We start from the raw sequence: 13,220 nt of genomic DNA, 5'->3' as shown, positions 1-13,220 counted from the left end.
TTCCACTCCGACCGATGTATGCGTTGCCTATTCACCCGGCACTCTACCTCGGGGGTTTATTCGCTGTCAGATAGACGGCAGATACTGCCCGCTCACGTACCAGCAGGGATATCTTTGGTGCGTATCATTGTACCTTGCCTTTCTGACTCATCTCACCACCTTAAAAAGCATGTCGAATTCGGCTAGGACCTTCCAGCCATGTCGTGGAACGATTTTCAAGGGAAAAAGCCTCCGTCCTTTGGCCATGCGATGCTAGAATACTTTGCCTTCGACCCTGGCTACACCAATCTCAACCATGGTTTGTCCTCATATCAGACGACATTCGTCTCTTCACAGTTTACTAGGCTCCTACGGCTCTCTTCCACGACCCGTATCTGCCTACTGTGACTCTTTGAATGCTGAAGCAGAGTCCAACCCAGACAAATGGATTCGCCAGACATACCTTCCTCTTCTCACCGATGTCCGCACTCGTCTTGCGACTCTCCTTGGGGCCAAACCGGAAGAATGTGTCATGGTCCCCAATGCATCTCATGGAATGTCGACGGTGTTGCGTAACTTGCTATGGAAAGCGGGCGACATTCTTGTTACTTGTTCGTGTCATTTTTGCTTTTTTCTTGCTTGAGACTGAACGAAAGCGCAGATAGCACGACTTACGGCTCAGTATTGTCCACCGCTCAATACATCTCCGACACTCTGCCTCATCCGACGTTATCTCAAATCAAAATCACTTTCCCCACAACTCGTTCTGTCGTCCTGAAGCAGTTCCGCGCGCATCTTGCCGCCATTCAACGCCAACCTCGTCAGCAAGTCGTCGCAGTCATCGATGGTATGGTCTCAGTACCAGGTCTTTGGCTGCCCTGGAAAGAAATGGTCGCTATCGCCAAAGAGTTCAACGTTCTCAGTCTCGTTGATGCTGCACATCTCGTTGGACAAGAAACGGGTTTGAACTTGAATGAAGTCGATCCAGATTTCTGGGTCTCTAATTGTCACAAGTGGCTATATGCCAAACGGTCGGCGGCTGTTCTCTACGTTCCTCTTCGGTAGGTCATTTCTACTTGATACCTCGTTTATCAATCGCCGAACAGCAACCAGCACTACATCAAGTCCACATTCCCAACCTCGGCCGCATATCTCTCTCCCTCTGCACGTCCGCAACACGAAGGTCACAAAAACTTTGTCCAGCAATTCGACTGGACTGCAACCATCGACTTTGTCCCCTTCCTCAGTGTGTCTGCTGCCCTCGACTTCCGCGCATGGCTGGGCGGGGAGAACAAAATCAACGCCTACTGTCGTGATCTTGCCAAGCGCGGAGGAATTCGGCTCGCAGAAATGCTGAGTACCACCGGCCAACTTATCGCAGACGACGGAATGGCTCTTAACATGGTACTTACATATTGACCCCACATTTGCTTCTCTTTATGCGTCAATTCAGGTTAATGTCCGCCTTCCTCTCCCGCAAACGCCAGCATTGGACCGTGCACCTATCCAAAGAAAGATAGCCCAACGGCTCCTTTCCCCAGAGTCGGGCGTCTTTACAATTGTGTGGTACATTGAGGACCACGAAACGCATTCGGGGTGGTGGACACGGTGTTGCGCTCAGGTGTGGAGTGAGATTGCCGACTTTGAGAAGCTCGGAAGGGTCTTACTAGACGTCTGCGCTGAATTGAAGTCAAGCGGCGCGGTAGATAATGTGGTACACGGGAAGCTATGATTGCAGCTTTGCGTCGCGGGGGGCATATTTTCGTTGGTATTTCTACCCTCGGATCATCATGATATCCATCAACTTTGATCGCCGCTCTATTTTTCTGCACTCCGCCCTCATGAGTCAAAAGACAGTTGGCGTCTTGGATCCCTGTTCGCCTTGTTCAACTCAGTCAGCCCTGTTCAAAAGCTTTCGGTGCCCGCCTTATATTCCCACGCTGGCTAATCACCTCCCGAGTTCATACCAGCGAAAAATGAATGCACTCATCAATGCATGCGAAACTCGTTTTGCTTGCTTACCGCATTAGAAGCTTTGCCACTGTGCCCGCAGTATGGATACTCGACAAGATGTTCCACTCTCCGCAATGGGGGATTTTCGTTCTCTCACCCTCATCGCAAATGTCGCCTGTGATGCTTTCGGCGATTTCTTGCGAGGACGGCCCTGTATTATTAGCATGCAGGTTCTGCGTGCTGTGGAAGGAGACGTCAAGCTTACGCACTGGATAACAAACTACGTCAAAAACCGCGCCCGCCTTATGGCAACCAATAGTCAACAAGATCTTCTAGTCAGGGAGATCTTCGCCAACCATGCTCGCCACTATTCAGTCTATTTTCGTCCTTGATGAGTTGTGCTCCACGGCTGCGTAATTCCGTATTTGGTGATGACTCGACAACGAAACGGCAATTGTAAAGCAAAAGCGGTCTACGATCCGGGGACACCGCGACAGCGTGCCGCGCTCGGGACCGGCCAGGTATGCTATAAATTCAGCTGCTGCAATCCTTCTCATTCAAGCGCCCTCAGGAAGTCAGAATGCTCTTGGCTATCTCACTTGTCGCGTTGGCTCTTGGACCGTCGCGCTACGCCAATGCTCAAGCACCTAGTACTTATCCGCATGCATATCCTGGAATGCCCAAAACGGGTTACGGCCCACACTGGCAAAATTGTCTGTACTTAATCTTTCATGGTCTTCACTCGTTCAACGACTAATTTTCGGCTTTGCTGGTAGATTTCGAGGTGACCTCACCGCTGCCCAATATCACCAAGCCTCTTGGTGTTCGAAGCTTTGCGGGTAACGTCGGAGTCAATCGCGCTGGGCATCCCAACGCAACACTCTTCTTCTGGGCGTTTGAGAAGACGCATGGGAGTCTCACAGCAAAGTCGACGACAGAGCCGTGGATGATATGGCTAAATGGCACGGTTCTTTGTTGTGCTGCATATCTCCATCGCTAAACTGACTCCAAAGGTGGTCCCGGTTCGTCCAGTATGATTGGGCTGATGACGGAGGTGAGTGGGGCATCATTAATATTGTCCCTGCATCGATGTCGTAACCGTTAGAACGGGCCATTACGAGTCACGGGCAACTTCTCTATTGTGCAGAACAAGTTTAGCTGGAACAAGCTCGCTGATACCATCTGGATTGACCAACCTGGTCAGTGTGATTGTTTGTGCCTCGTCCCATCTGACCCGAGTGATTTCCAGTTGGCACGGGGTACTCTACTTCCGATGCGAATGGTTACGGTCTGTCTTCTTTCAAGCCGTGATTGGGATTGTTTCTGACATAGTTTAGTCCCCGACGAGGATCAAATGGGACAAGACTTTGTACTTGACACATCGATTTATTTTGGTTCCTCACTCATCCCAGTTTAGGTCCAGTTCCTGTCTAACATTGTCAAGATATTCCCCAGTCTTGCGAAGCGTCCTCTGTACCTCTCTGGAGAGTCGTACGCCGGAACCTATATTGTGAGCCAGCTCCGAGTCGCCGGTTCACGATCTTATTGATTTGTCTCCTAGCCTTATATTACCAAAACGATATTCTCTACTCCCAACCCACCAGTCAGACTCGCCAAAATCATTGTCGGCGATGGAACATTGGGAGATTCTGCGACCTTCGAACAAGTACCGACTGTAAGACGCTGCTCCCTCAATTGACAGTACAAGATGAAGCCGTTTTCTAGATCACGACAATCGAAACGTACCCTCAGCTAATCAGCTATGACCCAGAGGTGTACGAGTACTTCAAACTACAGTGCGTACTTGGGGACAGAGTGTTGTCATTGTTGAAATGATGTTTTCAGACAGCACTTGTGTGGATACGATCTCAACTTTACCTATCCAGAAACGGCCCATTTCCCGACCCTTAATGACCCTAGCTTCGGCTCGATCTTTGGTTCCGCCTCGCTTAGAAATAGACAGTACAAGTCTCTTAAGGAGCTTGCTGTGGAGAACAGTCGATTAAAAAGTGCCAACAACAAACGAGATCTGGCCCTGCAAGAGGAGCGTCGACAGGCGTGGAAGCGGGATTTGTCAGGCCGCGCAAATGGCACCATTGACCCTTACTATGGCTGCTTCACATACTTTGAGCTTCTCGACTACGCTGCCAATTTCTCATTTCCCTGGAGTAGGTTGTTCTGACTGCATCGCGTTCGACATAAACTGACGCACCATAGACACGCCTTTGGGTGGCATTGACGTAAGTTTTGTTCTTTACTGCCGTTTTCAAATTGAAATCCGTCAGGTTTACGATATTCCGGATGGGCTGAACCCTGAAGTCCCCAGCGACCCAACAACCTTCATGAATGGTTTGCTTCGCGGTTTACTTCCTCGTTGTTGTGTAATTTGGTATAGATCCTAGGACGAGAGCCGCGCTGCACGCCCCAACCTCCAAGGACTGGCTGTTCTCTTTCGACTATCCATTCGGTCCGTTCACCTTTCCGTCTGGAATATTGGGGCTAATCTTATTTATTCCTCAAGGGTCAACGCCGGAAAACAGTCCCATTCAAGACCCTAGTAAGCACCTGTCTGCTAGCAACTCATGTTTCGGTGCTCAACTCGTTTTCAGGTCCCGCGTTCGCTACCTTTTGTTCTCATTCGCCATTGCGGAGATGCTGATGACTGTAGGCCAATGGTTTTCTTGACACAACTAGCAGCAAACGCCTCGGCAAAAGGTGTCGGAGTCGTCTTTTACTCGGGAAATGACGACTCGTTGGTTGCACATCGTGGAACAGAGGGTGGGTGTTTGTGTTTGTGTTTGATAGCAAACCCTCATGCTCGCTCTAGCCGTCATCCAAGTCGGCGCAGTTCATCATCCTGTGGATCGGAATATTGACTACTAGTAGAACATGACGTTCGGCGGTATCCAAGGCTTTACGCGGAAGCCAGCGACCCCTTGGAAGGACGATAAGGGGAATTTTGCAGGTGCGATAGCTATTCTTTACCTCGACATTACCTGATCGACCGACAGGAATTGTTCATCAGGAGCGCAACCTGACATACGTTCTCTTCAAAGGCGCTGGCCACCTCGTCCCTGCCTACGTCCCTGAAGCAGTGCGTTTCTGTTCAATCCACTAATTTGATACCGATGATTTGCTAGGCATTTGTATTCATCCGGGATTTCGTTTTGGGAGACAAGACCACCGGTTTAGTGAAGAGTGATGGTACCGTCGTTGGCGGCGAGGACCCCGCGCTCGCTGCAGACGTTATGCCAGGAAGCAACGTAATCTACTACGGGAGCGGGGCAAACGCGACGACCAGTTTGTCGACTGTCGTTCCGAGTGCTACGCTGGCGTCGTGGCAGAAGTTCTTGGCCAGTCAGACTGCAACCTCAAAAGCAGCGACCACTACTAAGCACTAGACGTGCATAGGGTCATAGAGTTGTAGCAGCAGCTTTATTTACTCATTTAAATGTTCAGCCTAAGGAAGATACCCACTGGCAAGGGAAAAGGAGGACAAAAGATTTGTTCAATCGGAATCGTGTATTGACTTCAATGTAGACTACCAAGGTCCCTCCAGATACCAAAAGTATCCTCACGAGGAGAAGGTTTCCAAAAATTGTCGTAAGCCGAAGCAGACGAACGGTTCGGATGTAATTTGCAATCAGCAAAAGACCACGGATCGGTATTAACCTCACTTCCGATGGTACGCGCCCGAGCACAAGGATGGGGATTTACACTGGGACGAGCTGGCACTTTATACCCTTTGGGGCTGTGCGACTCGCGCACGGACCACTGGCAGTGTTCGATCTTGAATGCCAGTGAGTCAGTGACTCGGATTTTGCAATTTCTACCCTTTAAGCTGATGTGCATTCAAGCTCCACTTCTTCATTCTTCAGACACCCAAGTCGATTCGTATCATACTTATCTTGTGCAACATTCAAGGCGACATTATTCCGTTTTCTTGAAGATGGGACCCGGTCTCGACTTCGCTGACCAATAGTCTCACGTGACCGTGTTTACCACTTTTCCGGGCCGATCTGAATCCGAACCATGATGAGATTCATTCGTCCACAACGACCATGAGCTTTCTCTTGCTTTCGCTTTCCCTGATAACGCAAGCCGTTATGGCGCACTCGGATGCGCCACGGCAATTGCCATTAACGCAAAACGACGCCTTTGCCGAGACATGGCTGGAGAAGTACGGAGCCCAGATCGACCAGCCATTCTCTGGCCCGCTTTCGTTCTCGCACATTCCATACACGCGCTGTCTTGAAGACGAAAGCAAGAAATTTGATATTGCTATCTTGGGGATGCCTTTCGACACGGGAGTGACCTACCGCCCGGGGTATGTGAATACTTACTGTTCAAGTTCAAGTTATCGCAGGCCACTCTGACTTCCCCAAGGGCAAGATTCGGGCCATTTGCTATTCGGTCTGGTAGTAGGCGTCAGCGGGAGGCTCGAGGGTACACCATGTCGTGGAAAATGAATCCTTACAAGGTCGGCGCGACGATTCTCGATTGCGGAGACGTCCCAGTGAGCCCGTTCGACAACGCATTGGCGGTAGATCAGATGGAGGTCGCATACTCGACACTGCTCTCACGGCCAACAGCCTCTGGGACAGAAAATTCTCTTCCGAAAATCATCAGGTGACGACACCTCTGCTGGTGGAAGCTGTGAGTGTTCACTGATTGGATTTTTACCTGTAGTTTGGGCGGGGATCACACGATTGTGGGGGGGTGCTAGTTTGAACTCCAAGCCGTCTTTGAACATCGCTAGGTGCTCCCAATTCTACGCGCATTATATAGAAAATACGGGCCAATCAGCGTTATCCACTTCGATGCACACCTGGTATCATTTCTCCACTCCAGCTCCTCATCGTTGAAATGATTCAGGACACCTGGCCTGGTTATGCCGGCGCCATCACAAAACAGTCGCAAATCACCCACGGGACGTTTTTCTACCTGGCTCATGAAGAAGGCCTTATGAGCAACGCGTCCATACATGCGGGCATACGCACCAAGCTTGCTGGGCCAGAAGATTTGGAAAACGACGACAAGGTGGGCTTCCAGTTGATCTCCACAGACGACATCGACGAGCTGGGGATCCCCGAAATCGTTAAAATCATAAGAAAGCGGGTTGGAAACACACCAGTATATCTGAGGTGAGTTAAACCAATCTTTTCAGCCACAAAGGTAACCAGGATAGCTTGGATATCGACGTGTTGGACCCCAGTGTTGCACCGGGTAGTGAGTTATTTCGGTCCTAGGTGTCACATTGGTCTAATTCCTGCAAGCTGGAACACCAGAACCCGCAGGCTGGCACGCAAGGGAGCTTAAACGGATTATTCGTGGTTTAGCAGGCTTGAACTTTGTGTAGGTTTTTTCTTCATGCTCGACAGAGCCTAAAACCCTGTCGTAGCGGTGCAGATGTTGTCGAGGTTTCTCCAGCATATGATTGGGCAGAAAACACGGCAACGGTCGCTGCAGACCTCGTCCACGACTTTCTTTCGCTATTCCTTTCTGAGGAGCCACCATCACGTAAGACGCGACCGAAAGATGAGTTGTAGAAAATACATGTCACCGTTATTATGCTCGGTACCCTTCAGATGCAGCGCCCTCCCCAGTCCGCGCGTCTGTCGCCCGCAATGACGTAATCTGCCACTTTCTTCGCATCCGAGCAGCCTCCACTATGCCGCGCTCCTCCCTGTCCTTGTCGATTATACCCAGCACCTTCACTTTGCGACCCCACTCGGCTGAGTCATCCACTTCAGCCTCCTCTCCGCGTTCCTCCTCAAGCACTTCGTCTTCGCCCAGGTCTATATCGGTGCTGACGACTGCCTCGTGAGTAATCCCCGATTTCGGCGGGGAGGTCGGGGCGCCACTAAAGAGGGTAAGCGGGTTGACGGTCGAAATGGCGGTGGACAAGAAGGCGTGGGCGTCGTCGAGGATTGTGCGTGGCTTGCGGAGCGGAACGGACGCTAGGAGGTATGTCTTGCGCTCCCATGTGTTGGCCCATTCCGTCGAAAGCGAGTATGGTGGGGGATGGCTCGGGTCGTGTGTAAAATGGACCGTTATCTCGCCTGTTTCTTGAGAATAGGAAAAGCGGGGTAAGGGGTGCGAGTATGCGTTAGGGAAGGGGTAGGAAACGGGTCGACGGTGACGAAGGACTAGAGCATCACCTAAAAAGAACATTAGAGGTGTAAGTTGGGCAAGGTAGGCTACCTTCAACATCGATCGCGTGCCCAGAAGAACGAGAGCATAGAGCGCCCGACGTATCGATGAAGAAAACCTATACACGTCAGTCGAGTTTCGTGGTTTAAGAAGGAGAATGAAACCTGGTTGTTTGCTTCCGGGCTGCGTCGGGCTTTCGCGGTATGTCAATAGGATTTGGTTGGAAGTTGAAGCCATAACGCACTTTCGACAATGCTCTTGTCTTTCTCTGGCCACAGAGCTATCTCGGTCCCATCCTCGAATTCGTCCAGGGTCACGTCGAGCAGACGATTGCAACCCACAGAACGGATGATAAAGTAGCCTACACCATCAGTTGACTCAGAGATTAGCCTATTCAGTACAGACCTGGAGGGAAGCCATATGTCTCAAGGTGAGGTTCACCGGTCATGTTTTGTGGGTGCTTGAGTTCGTCGTCAGTTGGTTTATGAGGGGCTTCGCAAAGGGCAGTGTCTGCGGCATTATTCAAGCTTCACGCTGTGACATGTGACAGACACCGCAATCTAACAGCTTTCATGGTTTATAAAATACCGGCCCACACATTATGTGCAACGCCAGCCAGAGCAAGAGACGAGTAACAGAGAGTAACAGTACCGATGCTACTTCTGCAACGCTGGAACCTTCAACACATCAACAATCGCCACCTGACGACACTCGAGCCCTAGTGCGATTCGGTCCACTCCCAATGCCGGGTGTGTCTGCCAGACAATATCGAAAATTCCGGGCTTGTCGAATCCAGCAAACCAAGACCAACGAAGTTGGCGCGTCTTGACATCGTACACGTGTAGCCAGCCATCGCCACCGCCTGTTGCAAGGCGCTGGCCGTCGGGGCTGAAACGAAGCGAAAATACGCCCCGCTTGTGGTCAGCGATGATATGGAGACATGCGCCTGTTATGCTGTCCCAGAAACGTACAGTTCCATCGGAAGACCCGCTATAAGTGAGATAAAGCATCGATATTGATCGAGTTGAACTTATACTGACGTTGCTAGAACTTCATTAGGTCCCGCTTCCAGATTACAACACCAAGCAATTAGCTGGATCGAATTGGTGTGTCCAGAAAGAACGATCGGTTCGGGAGTGTCTTCCAGCATTCCGTTTGAGTCAGACTGCCGCAGAATGTGTTCGATATTCCAGACCCGTGCGGTCTGGTCATCAGAGCACGAAATAAGTCGAGTCCCCGCTGGATTGACTCTAATTTGATTGACTTCGCGTTCATGGCCACTGACAGCGATCAGCAGGGTTTAGGTTTGACGGGTCTGGTTAAACTTACGTCAGAATGGCGAGTGGGTTCGCCTGGCCGACTCGCAGAATATGGATAGTTTTATCCGATGAACAACTCGCGAAAATTTCATCCGAAAGCCATTCAACGTCCAAACAGCAATCTAGTGCGTCGTCAACTCCCGAGTCACGAGAATTGATTTTGGATATAAACCTTGATGGCCGCGATATTGCATCAGCAACTCGCGATTTTCAACATCCCAGACGCAAGCTGTTCCATCTAAGCTGCACGAAACAAGCCATTTTCCTGTTCTGGAGAACCGGGCCGCGAATATTGGAGCCTCCAGAGGGCTTCAGTTTCCGGTGCCATCAAAAAGGCGCGTGAACATACCTTATGCTGTGTGTGCGACATGTACAAGTCGCCTGTTATCGTGAAGATGCGCAATACAGTGTCATATGAGCCGATTGCCACCAAGGATCCGTCGTGATTCCACTCGATATTAGTTAGATCACCTGGAATGACATCCGGGAAATGTTCCAATTGATGGGGTCCCTCTGCAGGGGCCACAGAAAAGTTGGCGGACGATGCAGGTGGAGGAAAAGGTAGATCCCACATGTTCACGACCGCATTCTTAGAGCTGAATCGGCAGTAAGCAGGCGAAAAAAATACGAGAGAAATTTCCAAACCCGGTAACAAGGACATTTGGCTTGGTGGGGTTGAAAGAGCAAACAAATACCTATCACGCGTGAGATGCAAAGAAACGCAGAGAGCTTGTATGGCGAATACTTCTGTACTGTGTCCTGGAAGAACAAGCACAGCGCGTGGGTCGGTCTCATGGTCACTGGGACCTTGCACCTTGATTTTAAGTTTTCCTATAACCGTTGCGGCTCAATGACCATTAGTTTCTCTAATGCATACCTTCTCCGTCACTGAGGTCTCTTCTTAGTTTCTTGTCCGCAGGACCGCCGTTGAGTGCCTCGCCTTTCCGTTTTCCATACATCTCATGCATAGACTGGAGAAGGGGTCGTTGGGTGTAGACTGAGGGCGGAAGGTCATCTTCCTTCGGCGCCACCAGAGAGCAAATATGTGGCTCCAGCAGCGAGAAACCAACCTGACAGTTCAGCGCAAGGTTGTCTGATTTCCAGTGCGCTTCGACTTCGCGGAAAAGGAGCGATTTGCCGAGCAAGTCAATAAGCTCTCCCCGTGGTATGTGCTTCGTAAAGTTGGGACCGTTCTCGAGTTGCGCCTCCATTCGCAGATTGAAGGCAGCATGTCTGAATCCTGGACCGCGTCAGCAGGAAAAAACGACGCGGACGAGACGCGGCAAACCCGAGTCGACAAGAAAAGCGTATACGAGACAGTTTATCTCGTCCGCGGTGAGTCTGATGAGGGGTTTCGTCTCCGCCATGGCGCGGGAGTGGCAAGGACTGATGACGGGCCGGGGTTCGTGTTCAGGAAGGTCACGGCCGTGTCACGCGATGATCAGTTGATCATGATCGGTGATTACGGACACCTGTCGGCTATGCCGGCCACCACGGCATCACGTCAGCGCACGCATCTTACAGAGCAGACATCGGACGAGTAGGAATCGCCGGATGCCAGCCGCACCTTCTCTCCTCTTCTCCCACCACCTGCGATGAGCAACCCAGTGTGGAATGTGGAGAGCGCGGACGACGATTCAACAACTGCCCCTCGCCAATCCAGGGCTTCCACCCAGGCGGCAGCACTCCAAGCACTCCTTGGCCCTCTTCTCCAACGCCAGGGGGCTGCTGGTCTCCGTGGACTGACTATTGAAGATCTCAACCGACTACTCACTGGAGAAGCTCAACTTGAAGTCGATGGAGACGACGATGACGATGACGAGGAAGATGACCAGCATTATCAACGAGCCATGCATGCGCAGAGCCACCGGGCCTACTTCAAAGAGGTCAAAGACCCCCAGGAAGCCGGCGTAAACCTTATCCATAGTGGTGATTTCGGGAGGGTAGGGCCGAAGATTAGGGCTCGCGACCACAACTTCAACATCGCAAGGACAATTCGGGCTCGAGCATCGCAAGCAAGGCCACGGTTCTACAGGGAGGACTATACTACAGTGCGTTGTTTTCGTCTCTGTGTGAACATCATTCATTATCTTTAGGGTTTGGTCCCAAATAGCAGTGGGACAACAGTCGCTGAATTCGATGCCAACGTCTACACTGCCCAATACTCCGCCGACTCTTCTTTCTTCTACACCTGCTCCCAAGACTTCCGATTGAACATATTTGACACCACCGTTCCGGTCCAGCGTCGAGAGGCTGGCAAGAAATATACTGAGCCTTCACAACACCTCAAAACCAATATGGCGCTCAAGAACTCCATTCAAGCCTACCCAGGACGATGGACGATTACTGACGCCAATCTCTCGCGCGACAATGAGCGCATGGTTTATGCCTCAATGGTACTATTTACAAAGCACGTCACGATTACCATCCACTGAGACATGTTTTCAGTCATCAACATGTTATATGACGAGCACGACTGACCCTGCACCCACACAAATTCCCATACCGTTCGCCGATCCACCCGGTACCCATCGACCGCGCCAACATAACTTCTGGGGTTTTGATGCTGGAGCCTACCGAATATATAGCTGTCGGTTCTCAGCGGATGGCCAGGAAATCATCGCTGGAGGAAATGGTCAAATATTTGTCTACGACCTCCTCGCCAACCGGCGCGCCGTTAAAATTGAAGCCCATACGGACGACGTCAACAGTTGTTGTTGGGCTGACACTGCTTCTGGTAACGTGCTGGTCAGTGCATCGGATGACTCGTTCCTGAAAGTTTGGTGGGTGACCCAAGCGTCTGAATTCTTTCTTTCTTCCTGACAAACACAGGGATCGACGGTCACTTGGTGCTTCACAAACACCTTCAGGCGTGCTGATGGGTCATACTGAGGGTATCACCTATGTCTCAGCCAAAGGCGACGGGCGATATGTGATTAGTAACGGCAAGGACCAGAAGCTGCGGTTGTGGGACTTGCGCAAGATGCGGACAAACGCCGAGTTTGAAGAAGGTCAGACTTGCACGCATTATTTATTGTTGGTCTAACTTTTAATAGAGAAGGACCACTTCTATGGCACCAACTACGACTACCGTTACCCGCATTACCCTAAAACCGAAATTTGCTGCACATCCCAAGGACTGCAGCGTCATGACCTACCACGGTCACGCGGTTCTCAGGACGCTGATTCGTTGCCATTTCAGTCCTGCTGAGACAACTGGCGGGCAGTACATCTATTCTGGCTCTGCAGACGGCAAGGTCCATGTAAGCGTTTTATTGCGTTCCTGGTAAATTCTTAGTTATTTTCTTAGATCTGGTCGCTTGACGGACGGGTGGTACAAGTACTTGACCGAACTCAGACATTCGCGATGTCGTTTGACCCCTCCGAGCCGGAGCCTGCGGAAAAGGCTGCGATGGACTTTGAGGCGTGTGTCCGTGATGTCAGCTGGCATTCACAAGTAGGTGTTCCCCCTCCGTTTTCTAGGGTTGACACTGACTCTTATAGGAACCTGTGTTGATGAGTGCCGCGTGGGAAGGTGGCCGGGGAGGGAGTCGCGTTGCGCGTCACGAATGGAAGGGGCTTTCGAAGATGGGTGGAAAGTTGGAGGACTGGGTTGAGAGAGAGCGGACTGGGCTGGCTGAGGCTAATGCGAGTGGATCGCGGAGGTCAACACGGCTGGCGCAACGCCGAATGCCTGGCACATTCACTGAGAGCGAGGGGGACATGGACTCGGAGGATGATGAAGAAGAGGATGTGTTGATGTCTGACGACGATGAAGACTGGGAGCCGTGAAGTTGTGTTCACGTCGCATATGCA

The 13,220-nt window shown here is 51.2% G+C and overlaps 6 protein-coding genes across 6 annotated transcripts; 4 read left to right on the top strand and 2 right to left on the bottom strand.

Annotated features, from left to right (window-relative positions):
- Positions 1-14: 14 nt before the first annotated feature.
- On the top strand, positions 15-1,711 carry MIND_00541600 (PLP-dependent transferase; the record flags this gene model as incomplete). Its single annotated transcript, XM_037362199.1, has 7 exons — positions 15-54; positions 107-117; positions 187-298; positions 345-590; positions 641-1,040; positions 1,086-1,383; positions 1,433-1,711. The coding sequence occupies 7 exons, from the start codon at positions 15-17 to the stop codon at positions 1,709-1,711; spliced, it is 1,386 nt and encodes a 461-aa protein (XP_037222491.1).
- A 652-nt stretch (positions 1,712-2,363) lies between these two features.
- MIND_00541500 (Alpha/beta-hydrolase) lies at positions 2,364-5,333 on the top strand (the record flags this gene model as incomplete). Its single annotated transcript, XM_037362198.1, has 21 exons — positions 2,364-2,453; positions 2,504-2,645; positions 2,709-2,909; positions 2,946-2,986; positions 3,038-3,131; positions 3,182-3,220; positions 3,270-3,301; positions 3,350-3,442; positions 3,494-3,607; positions 3,658-3,728; positions 3,778-4,100; positions 4,150-4,172; positions 4,218-4,281; positions 4,328-4,399; positions 4,454-4,489; positions 4,542-4,548; positions 4,601-4,710; positions 4,760-4,770; positions 4,819-4,897; positions 4,944-5,026; positions 5,073-5,333. The coding sequence occupies 21 exons, from the start codon at positions 2,364-2,366 to the stop codon at positions 5,331-5,333; spliced, it is 1,986 nt and encodes a 661-aa protein (XP_037222490.1).
- A 660-nt stretch (positions 5,334-5,993) lies between these two features.
- Positions 5,994-7,481, top strand: MIND_00541400 (Agmatinase 1; the record flags this gene model as incomplete). Its single annotated transcript, XM_037362197.1, has 8 exons — positions 5,994-6,259; positions 6,319-6,561; positions 6,622-6,643; positions 6,692-6,763; positions 6,808-7,076; positions 7,121-7,161; positions 7,209-7,287; positions 7,334-7,481. The coding sequence occupies 8 exons, from the start codon at positions 5,994-5,996 to the stop codon at positions 7,479-7,481; spliced, it is 1,140 nt and encodes a 379-aa protein (XP_037222489.1).
- Positions 7,482-7,500: 19 nt separating this feature from the next.
- MIND_00541300 (uncharacterized protein) lies at positions 7,501-8,533 on the bottom strand (the record flags this gene model as incomplete). Its single annotated transcript, XM_037362196.1, has 5 exons — positions 7,501-8,093; positions 8,137-8,203; positions 8,250-8,278; positions 8,330-8,446; positions 8,491-8,533. 5 exons carry the CDS (start codon positions 8,531-8,533, stop codon positions 7,501-7,503), a joined length of 849 nt encoding a protein of 282 aa, XP_037222488.1.
- A 208-nt stretch (positions 8,534-8,741) lies between these two features.
- On the bottom strand, positions 8,742-10,771 carry MIND_00541200 (uncharacterized protein; the record flags this gene model as incomplete). The annotated part of the gene is made up of 9 exons (XM_037362195.1): positions 8,742-9,075; positions 9,126-9,365; positions 9,415-9,526; positions 9,577-9,703; positions 9,754-10,000; positions 10,050-10,099; positions 10,150-10,235; positions 10,282-10,644; positions 10,693-10,771. The coding sequence occupies 9 exons, from the start codon at positions 10,769-10,771 to the stop codon at positions 8,742-8,744; spliced, it is 1,638 nt and encodes a 545-aa protein (XP_037222487.1).
- A 228-nt stretch (positions 10,772-10,999) lies between these two features.
- MIND_00541100 (WD-REPEATS-REGION domain-containing protein) lies at positions 11,000-13,196 on the top strand (the record flags this gene model as incomplete). The annotated part of the gene is made up of 8 exons (XM_037362194.1): positions 11,000-11,455; positions 11,501-11,800; positions 11,853-12,187; positions 12,237-12,415; positions 12,461-12,566; positions 12,607-12,667; positions 12,715-12,861; positions 12,909-13,196. 8 exons carry the CDS (start codon positions 11,000-11,002, stop codon positions 13,194-13,196), a joined length of 1,872 nt encoding a protein of 623 aa, XP_037222486.1.
- Between the last annotated feature and the right edge of the window lie 24 nt (positions 13,197-13,220).

This window comes from Mycena indigotica, assembly GCF_014461135.1.
Source record: "Mycena indigotica strain 171206Taipei chromosome Unknown Mind.scaff0004, whole genome shotgun sequence".
NCBI lineage: Eukaryota > Fungi > Basidiomycota > Agaricomycetes > Agaricales > Mycenaceae > Mycena > Mycena indigotica.
This window is presented reverse-complemented; position numbering and strand designations above follow the sequence as displayed.